General features: G+C 41.2%; 1 protein-coding gene across 1 annotated transcript; it reads right to left on the bottom strand.

Moving 5' to 3' along the window:
• Positions 1-497: 497 nt before the first annotated feature.
• On the bottom strand, positions 498-9,198 carry NANS (N-acetylneuraminate synthase). The gene is made up of 6 exons (XM_032214448.1): positions 8,945-9,198; positions 6,134-6,349; positions 5,494-5,593; positions 3,253-3,407; positions 2,707-2,973; positions 498-2,024 (listed from the first exon to the last, which is right to left on the bottom strand). Exons 1-6 carry the CDS (start codon positions 9,074-9,076, stop codon positions 1,815-1,817), a joined length of 1,080 nt encoding a protein of 359 aa, XP_032070339.1. The 5' UTR covers positions 9,077-9,198; the 3' UTR covers positions 498-1,814.
• Between the last annotated feature and the right edge of the window lie 1,006 nt (positions 9,199-10,204).

The raw sequence follows: 10,204 nt of genomic DNA on the forward strand, positions 1-10,204 counted from the left end.
GCCTAAGGTGGACCATACTTCCCTCTTTCCAAGCAGACCCAGTAATGACAAGGCTAATATACCTGGATGGTTGTTACTGGCAGAGTAGAACTATAGGTTAGTTTTTAGAACCACTTTGTGGATGATAGGTAATTTGAGATGGAATTCCCAAGGAAGGACTGAGCCCTTGTTCCTAAACAAAGCTTTTCTGATTTCCCCATAACTCTGTCCCCATTGTTTTGATTTGTGTTTTGTTAAGACTGAGACAGATTTGGTCTACATATGCAAAACCATCCTTCACAAACCCTGTTTAGTATATTGTCCCTGTTGCTATGGCCTAAAAAGTTGTGGTTTTTTCAAACACAGTTCTGGGCAGCAGTGTTGTATTTCTGGCAGCACTCATCCTTCATCAAATCAAAAAGTGACTAAAGGGGCTCTCTTTCCTCCCTCGATGATAGAAGATCCCACAGGAGATGCAATAGAGTTGTCCCCATGAAAACAAACAGGGAACAAAAAAGTTTATTCAACAAATTTTATTAACTTTTTCAAATCTTAAAAAAAATGTCCATTATTGTTTAATTATTTCCTTAAAGCAAGATTAATAGAATGACACCATCATGAATCACAAAAAAAAAATCTATGCTGATATTGCATCAAATGGTTGAGCAAACAAGCCTGCACCCACTTCCTCTCCTTGTTTCTGGGCTTCCGTGACACCCGCATAGTGGAATACTTTTTAGAAGACGCATGCACCTGTGAGCACTCCATAGCACATAGACTGCATCTCCACTTTCACAAGCTGCAGCCTATATTAGGCTATATGAATTTATATAAATGTAACACTCATTAACATGTACCAGAATGGTCCTGAAACAGGGTAGGTGGACTAACAGAAGCCTGAAATTTACGCTTGAGTTTTTAAGTAAATCAATCTCACAAGGATGAACTCTCTTGGACACTTTTCAAGCATAAGCCAGCATTCTTCATTCAAAGTTTTCAAGATTGAAATGTGAATTATCAGTATACCATAATAGAATAAATAATGCTACATTCATTAAAACATCTTGAGTGATTCTGATTCATTACAAGGCACATGATACAACCAAAAACAATAGCATCATAAAAACAGGGTTACGTTAAACATGTTGACTGAATTGTTTCTCGGTAGGAATTGCTTATGATAGCCAACTTAATTTTTTATTTCAAAAAAGCAATCATTGATCATAAGCTCAGTTTTAGGACAAAGTTTTCCTTAAATGTCTAATAATCAGGTTTGTCTGTACAAGCTGATTAGATGCCGGTACTTGATAGCCTAGAAGCATATAAGGGAGGTTTAAAAATAAGTGTGGTTTGTATACATTTTATATTTTCTCTATAGACAAACCTTAATGATAAAGACAGGGAAGGAAGACTGACAAATCAAATTGTAAGAGCATAGAATTTACTATTCTCTGTGGTATTCCCAACTAGCACTGCAGTTCTTGTCCTGAATTCTCCACATTAGAAGAGTCTAATCTTAACATGAGAACTAAACTATTTAATCCTAGAAAAGTATCATTTCCATAGCTCTGCAGTACTTTTTGGGCAATATCCTAACTGGTAGGACACTGTGACATTTCTGAGCACAAGGTTCCTAGCCACACATTCTGAAGAAAAATGTATATTGCCCTATTTCTGTTCTTCAGAATGGTAGAGAAATGAAATTCTATATGAAAGAAAAATCTCATCAAGGTTCACTTTCCCACATATCTTCAATGCAATTTTAAATATTAGGATTTTAATATTTTGGCCAATCACACTTCCCAAGACAATCCTTGATAAATATATAATGCCACTCAGCATTTCATTTTTTTCACATGGTTTTCAATTGCATCTTCAACAATGGTCTCATCTTCGTCAATATTGACCTTGACCTTCTTGCCAACCAACTCAAAAATATCTTCTGGTGGATATCCTTTGGGTTCCCCCACCTTTATTGTGAGCATGTCCAACGTGAGCATGGTGCCTTCTGGGATCCTGACTTTGGCAATTACGGATTTTCCCAACTGCAAAAAAAGCGAAATTTAAATAAGCAAAGTTGTTCTACGGAGAATTTAGGACTGAAGGTGCTGTAAGCCATTCAAGCAACGTAGATTTCAGAGAAGACATATGGAGTTCCCAGACCACTTCTTATCCAGGCACAAACCAGATCCACCTTGGTTTAGCTTCAGCAAGAGAAGTGATTGCGGTCACAAGTCAATGCCTAATGCCCATGAATGTAGATATAGTTTTAGATAATTAATCTTATTAATCTAAGGATTTTGGTTCTGAAGTTTGCAGATGTTGCTCAGTTAATAGCTCCTACTTGTCCTAAAGCCTGGGATTTATAATAAGGAATAATGGTAGGCAGAAATATCTGTGGGAATTAGACTTTCACTGGAATGAAAGCAGCAATACACTGCAAGTTCCAAACTCCCTTGAATCTGCATGTGACGGCGGGAGACAGGTATGACTAGGGGACAGCTTCCATTGCTGCTTCCATCGTGGGATGCTCGCTTGTCCACCCCTACAGACACATCTGCTCTGAGCTTTCATTTAGTAATTCGAAAGTTCAGTATCCACCTTCTTGGTACCAAATCAGGCAGGTCTACTCATATCAGGAGTAAGTCAACAGCTTACCCTCAGTCATCCAGAAAAACATAGAATATAATTCCTGGGAAGAAGGTCTTTCTGCCTTCAAGGAATTACCTTTTCATTGCAAGCTTCTTCACAAGGCAAGAGTTGTTTGATCGGTGATCCCATGGCTTTCTCTACCATCCGGATGCTTCTCACCAATTCTGCTAACTCTTTGGGCTCCAGAGATGCTTCATGGTCATTGCCTTTCCATGTCTTGTCTAAAGTGATGTGGCGCTCCAATATCTTGGCCCCCATCGCCACTGCAGCAACAGAAATGGCTATCCCAGTCTCATGACCTGAATAACCAATAGGAATATCTGGGAAGGCTGAGCGGTATTCCTAAAATGATAATAAAATTGATACAAATTGGTAAAGCAAAGTGGTTTGACTCACTCATGTTGAATATGAGAGGGTTTTTTTCTCATAGTCTAACACAGGGATACTCACCAGAAAACTGGAGTTACCTTTGCAGGCTTACTCTACATAGAAAGTTCTCAAATTCAAGTCCTACTCAACCCTGAGCTGGCAATCAAAATTGTCTTGCAGGAATTATCACAGTTATACTGTCCTACATTGCTATATTCTCCTACAACCCTCCAGGCATTATTCCTCACTGACCGTTATGACACGAAGATTGACATCTTTAGGATGAAGGGGGTAGGCACTGGTGCACTGGAGAAAACAGAAATTTGGGTTGATGGGCTTCACCAGTTTGTAAACCTGCTGCATTATGCTCATTGACTGCATCCCACTGGAGATTACCATTGGGCGACCTGGAATGAAAAGCCAAGGCAGCATTTTTAATTTTACTATGATTGACTTCTACCGCCAAGTTATACAAACTGATACACTATCAATTAATAATCTTATTAAGTACATCCTTTTTTCCGTATGGATAAATTTTAGTTCAACTTGTTCACTACATCATTTCTTTTCCTCTTCCCAGATACAATGTGGCTCCATTTTGTCTATGGATTTGAATACTCCAATTATTTTACACCCCAAATTGGCTAATATGTATCCACCTTGAAATTTCCCATGAAAGAATTTCCAGCTAAACATTTTTAGAAAGTCCTTCTAATGCAGGGGTGTCCAACCTTGGCAATTTTAAGACCTATGGACTTCAACTTGTGAACTGGCTAGGGAATTTTGGGAGCTGAAGTCCACAAGACTTAAAAGTTGCCAAGGTTGGACACCCCTATTCTAATGCTAGATTTTAATAGGGTCCATGAATCCATCTTCCATGTTTTATTTTTTTACCCAAGGTTAATATTTTTGTTGGTTTAATGGCAGAATAATTTACAATTTGTTTTAGACACTATCCTAAATGTGACCAAATGTGACAAATTTGTCAAGGTAATTTTAATTATATTTGAGACATTCCTAAATGTTTGTCTCCTGGTTTTGAGTTCAAAAAGACAGGATAGACCTGTTTGAGGGAACCCACGAAGAGAAACCTTTTCTTTGAAGAATACTATTGTTTTATTACCATCAACTGTTATCATAAAGCCAAAAAAAAAAAAAAAAACCCTTTAAAAATGATGTACTGTATTGTGGGAAACATTCAGAAAAAGAGGAGGGATGTTTCACGATATGTAACAATATGAAAAGCTAGTTTTAGATCTTCCTGGCAGAGGACTATCCATCTTTTTTTGAGTCAGGATCACCCCACACACCCCAGTGACAGACCAGGGACCAAGCCCAGCCACACAGTTGACCAGGACCTAAGAATGGATGGGGCTAAGAAAAATATATGGTTCACTTAAATTCACCAAACTAGGGAATTACTGTTAAAGTTGCTATTTCCTGTGCATCTGCTCCTTTTTTTTAGTGTAAAATAACAATTCAGTAGCAGATTTTGAACAGCCTGCTTCCAAATCATTGAAGCAGCTGAACGGCCCTGCTCTATAGAGAGAAGTGAGGCAAAACCATCAGCATTCCAACATAGTAATAAAAGCAAATTGAATTATTCTTTCAGGTGAACTTTGTCAAGGTGGGCCCAGCTACTGAGAGGTCTGCTGAGAATAAAAAAGACGGCTTGAAGAATTGCATCTTGTCTGTCAAGTTTCCTGCTATATCTATTAAGACTCTGGAAGAAAAAAAACACACCGGTGTCTTCCAATGGTTAAAATCAAGGCAGTTGCACATACCTAATTCTATTCTAAGCTGTTCTCTGGGGAGTCCAAAGCAGGAAAAATAAAATGCTTCCCCATACCCATTGCATCCAAAAGAAGGAAATAAAAAAAAAATATTTTAATCTTTTAAATAAATTAATAAAAGAGGATTATCCTTTGGATGCGATAGAGAAGTCAACATCGGGTGAGTTGCTGTTGGCGTTACTTCGGGTTCCTGCGCGCATGTGCAGTTGCCCATAAATAGTTCTGCGCATTAAAAAAGGAGAAAAAAACATGCAGCGGCGACCAAGGAACCAGTTCGGAGGCGTGACCGGTTCTGCGACTCAGGCCAACATTCCACTACCAGTTTGCCCGAACTGGTAGCAACCCACCTCTGGTCAACATCTAAAGATATTTGGAGTCGAAAAACAAGACTCGCTGCCAAAGATGATGTGGCCTTAATTCTCTCTATCTCCTTAATAGAAATTGCAGCATGATATCAATAAGTTATGTTTCCCACATAACTGGCCCCATCATTGGCAAATGAATTTTGAGTCCGAAATATAAAATACTCCATTTATAACCAGACAAGGCAGATAATATTGTGCTCTCTCTCCCCCTCTTTCTCAGAGAGGGAGAGAGAGATGACTGTGCATTTTATCAATTATTTGGACACAGGAGCATGTGAATTCACATTCATTTATACAAATGAAAACAGGTGGTTTCTCTGCTCCCAGCAAATTACCTTTTTGGGCTGTCTTCTCCAAGTATGGGAAATTATTTGTATCCCCCGACCCGACTTTAAAAAATGGAACATCCAGTTCGTGCAGAAATTCTACAGCCATCTATCGAGCAAGACACACAAAAAAGCAAAATCAAAACAAAGTTTCCAACAGGATGAATGGGCCCACTAAAAAATTAAGAGAAGGATTAAAAGGCAATTATAGCCATACCAAAATCATGAAAGAAATATGTTATCGGTTTCTTCAACACAGCAATCCCTAGAAAAAGTTGGGTTCTTTGATCCACAGTACGGCTCTTGATGTTGTTTAGTGTTAAGCTTCCATCAGTTTGGGTTCCATTTTCTGAAGTCAAACCACAATAGGCTCTGAAACTCTTAACTCCACTTGTTAAATCCCCGTTAATATATTCTGCTATTCTCTCTCTTGTGGGAAGAAAGACTAAAGGTGCTGGGAACAAGCAGATGAAATGTGTAAAGACCTGAAGTATTCAGGCCAAGAAAGAGGCAAGAAATTGAGTTTTAAGTATGTCAATAAATTCTGGGATTGCTATTCTAGGAAGAATCTCTGCCCCCCCCTTTGTGTGGGCAAGCTCAGAAGCCGAAATTCCTTTTAAACCTCAAATTCCAAATTCACAACTCTTACTTCATCCATGCCAGATGCTGTGAAGAAAATGTCAATCTCCTTGGCGTAGCGTTGCAGCTCTCGGTATTGATCATGGCTGAACTCCAGGTGGCGCTTGTGTTCCCCATAGGTTCTCCCCCAAGAGTGTTTGGACGTGTATGGCCTCTCCAAAGCTCTCCGGTTGAATTTGTGCTCCAATTCGCTTTTCTGGAACTTGGCACAGTCTGCTCCGCATTCCTGCAAAGAGACAACCCCAGCAAGACTTCCATTAGGCCGCTTTAACCCACCTGCCTCACAACAAAGAGTGGGACATATCTGTGGGATATACAGTAAGCTCCATGTTTATTTTATTAAAACATTTACTGTGTTTTTTGAAGTATAAGACACACCTTTTTCCTTCAAAAAAGAGGGTGAAAATCTGGGTGCGTCTGATACACTGAATACAGCATTTTTTGCCTCCTGAAACCCCACCCCCTTCGCAAAAATGGTTGTGCATAGCCTTTAGGAGCCTTCCAGGGTGCTCCTGGGGGCTGGAGAGGGCAGAAATGAGTGAAAAACAGGCCATTTTTTGCTCGTTTTTGCCCTCCCCCCAGCCCACAGGAGTACTCTACAAGCCTCCTAAAGGCTATGCATGCCCTTTTTTTGACAAAATATGAGCCATTTGTGGGAGGTCTGCAGAGCGCAAAAACTTTTTTTTAATTTGCCTCTTCAAAATCTTGGTGCATCTTATACTCCGGTGCATCTTATACTCTGAAAAATATGGTATATAGCCACCAATCTTATAACAAACTTCAGGCAGCTCCCAATCAAAAATTAAAACAGCATAAAACCTATCCTAAACCAAGCACATTAAAAATAACACCTGGTGCAAAGTAAAGCTTCCAATATCCAGTTATCTCGTCTTATCCCAGAACTTAGGGGAAAAGGTGGGGGGGGGGAAGTAATATCTTTAAAACTTTACAAAAGGCTAGGCAGGTAGAAGCCTGCCAAACTTCAGGGGGCAGAGTGTCCCATAGGGCAAAGGCTGCTACAGAAAAGACATATTTCCTAGCTCCCATCAGACGGCAATATTTAGGGGAAAGCGCTAGGAGCATGCCCATGCTATCTGACCTGTCAGATGGGATGGGTCAATGTCCTTAGGGAAAGGTGGCCTCCCAGATAGCCTGGCCCTGGGCTATATAGTTCATTAAATATGATGACCAGTACCTTGGATTCCACCTGGAAAGACACTGGAAGCCAGTGACTCTTTCACAATGGTGCCATTAGATGGCCATACTTAGACTCAGAATAACTTCATTGTCACTTTGAATGTACACTAAGCGGCATACATTAAAATGACATTTCGTTGCATGCAGCTCTCAAAGCCCTCCCTCCCCAAATATACACTACATACACATGACTAATTAATTAATTAATTAATTAGGGGCATCCATCGCTTTGCACAATGCAGTGTTCTGACCTGCACTAGGCCTCCCTCAGCCTCATGAAGGGCCCTGCACTCCGCTTAATAACCTACACATTTTGGTTAACAGCCATATCAGGTAGAGCAGAGGGTGGGTGGTCGTTAAACAAAACCATCTTGCTTATCAGCCGCCACCACTTGCAACTATAATGGGCAGATTCCATTACGATTGTACGTCGAGGACTGCCTGTACTTTAAAAGCACCATACAAGATATTATATACAATGTTTAAAGAAAGGGATTATTTCCTCACTCCCAAGCAGGTGGCAGCAGAAGTCATAAAACCTCACAGAGACCTGACACAAAGTGACATCCATTTCTCTCTGCTCTGAAACGCTTAATGAAAGAGGTTGTGTACCTAACCATTCTTATAAATCTCGCAGTCACAGGAATAAAGCAAGAAGAGCTCTTTTTTTCAGATTGTTTAGGCATCTTGCAGATCAGCAGCCCAACTGATAAATCCCTTAAAATTGATGAAGGGATTAATACCTATTTCTAAACACATCACAAGGTTCAACATATAGTAGGCAAACGTGTGCTGCACCCTGCTTTGTTCACACATGTTTAATGGGAATCCACACAATTGCCTCCTAGTTGTAATTCTCCCATCTTTTCCAAACTTATCTATTCTGGTGGAGAAAGTGGAACAGCAATGCAACAGTCACAAGTCCAGGCTCCAGAGGTGGAGATGTTCACTTGATTCATTTTTGTTCTATGCTTTATATTGAGCTTTGCTCAAACCAAGGCCACATATCAGCAAATGCAAATAGGCATATTTAGTTGTGGTTATTCTTATTAGCATTCAGGAAGTGGTGGTGAAGGAATTGGGAGGACATTTGGGAATTCCAGCTCCTAGTCCACCCTTAGCCAGTGAAGCTGACCAGGAGACTTTGGCTCTCCTACTGAACGGGTTCTTCCTTCCTTCTGCTTTCTTTCTTTTTCTGTCCTTCCTTCCTTCCTTCCTTCCTTCCTTTTGCTTTTGCTTTTTCTCTTTCCTTCCTTCCGTCCCTTCCTTCCATCTTTCTCTTTCCTTCCTTCCTTCCTTTCTCTCTTACTTAGATACTTTCTTTTTGAGGGGGTGATTAAAATGCACAGCTTCATAAAGGAAAGACGGAATATAATCCTAATAGACCATGCTACGCAACTCCAGTTCTCCAAACCAAATCAGCTCAGCTCAGCTCCAAGTAAGCCGGCGGAGGCATGAACCGCTGCACCTCCAGGAATCAAACGAAGGATTGCACCTCTTTCTTCTGCCTCCAACCAAGCCTAGCCATTCATTGTCTCCCACCTTTCCCGAGAAGCCCACGATCCTCCTCCTTCGCCTTCAGGCCAAGCCCCCACCCCCCACCCAAGCCAGGCTCGCGCCGCACCTTGGCCACCCGAATCATCTGCTTGGCAATCTCGAGATCCCCCTGGTGATTTTGGCCAATCTCGGCGATAATAAAGCACGGATGATCTCCGCCGACAAGCCGGCCCGGGCACAGCTCAAACTGCAAAGGCATCGTGGCGATGGCTGAGGAGCGGGGCGCTGACCCACGGCCGCAAAGCAAGCTCCGTGATCAAACTCTACCGGTCCAAAGAATCCTTTTGCCTCCTGCACCGAAAACCTATCACGGCGCATGCGTCCCCCGTGCCCACGCCCAGCAGTCGGAGGGAACACGTTACTTCCCTATCGATGACGGAAAGAGACAGGCGCTGCGCCGCATCCAATCCTAACGAACCGATCCGAAGCCAATCAGCGCTATAAGCGTGGCACGGTTCCCACCAGGCGCCCTCGGGATCTGGGTGCATCTGTGAATCCCGAGAGTTGGGGGGGGGGGGGGGATTTGATGGACTGAGGTTTTTGTTAAGAAAATGATGATGATTGTTTAAGAGACCCTTAAGATCTTCGTAGTGTTGATCTGGCTAAGTAATTTCTCATTTCTAAAAAAATAACTTTAAAACTCATTTCTAATGATCTAAGCACCAGAGCTCATTGTAACAGCTTTGCCAAAAAGGCATTAAGAGTTGTTAACCTAATCTTGCGGTAATATTGTATTGCAAACTAGGGCATGTAAAACCTGTGCTAGACCTATTCTCGAATACAGTTCATCTGTCTGGAACCTGCATTGCATATCAGACATTATTACAATTGAGAGAGGCCAGAGATATTTCACGAGAAGAGTCCTCCACTTCTCTGCTCACAACAGAACACCTTATACCATCAGGCTTGAAATTTTGGGCTTAGACGACTTAGAACTACGCCTCCTTCAGTCTGACCTGAACATAGTACACAAAATTATCTGCTACAATGTCCTGCAAAAATACATGAGCTCACAATAGATACAAACTTAACTTAAACAGCTTCAAACTCGATGACAGAAAATACGACTTCAGCAACAGTGGTCAATGCCCAGAATGCACTACCTGACTGTGGTTTCATCCCCAAACCCCCAAAACTTTAACCTTAGACTGTCTATTGTTGACCTCATCCCATTCCTAGGAGGTCTGTAAGGGGTATGCATAAGTGCACGGACGTGCCTAATGTCCCGGTCCTAACAACCCCATTTATTCGTATCCATTTCCTGTGTTTATAGTCATGTTTATACTTCTATCTGTTATACATGCTTGACAAATTAAATTTTAAAAAT

The sequence above is a fragment of the Thamnophis elegans genome, chromosome 3, assembly GCF_009769535.1.
Source record: "Thamnophis elegans isolate rThaEle1 chromosome 3, rThaEle1.pri, whole genome shotgun sequence".
Lineage (NCBI taxonomy): Eukaryota > Metazoa > Chordata > Lepidosauria > Squamata > Colubridae > Thamnophis > Thamnophis elegans.

Bases quoted from the DNA above. Each gene is read 5' to 3' on its own strand.
- NANS (XM_032214448.1), bottom strand. From the start codon at position 9,076: ATGCCTTTGCAGTTTGAGCTGTGCCCGGGCCGGCTTGTCGGCGGAGAT. The intron at 6,350-8,944 runs GTGCGGCGCGAG...GTCTCTTTGCAG, and splicing joins AGATGATTCGGGTGGCCAAG to GAATGCGGAGCAGACTGTGC. The intron at 5,594-6,133 runs GTAAGAGTTGTG...CTTGCTCGATAG, and splicing joins CAGCATCTGGCATGGATGAA to ATGGCTGTAGAATTTCTGCA.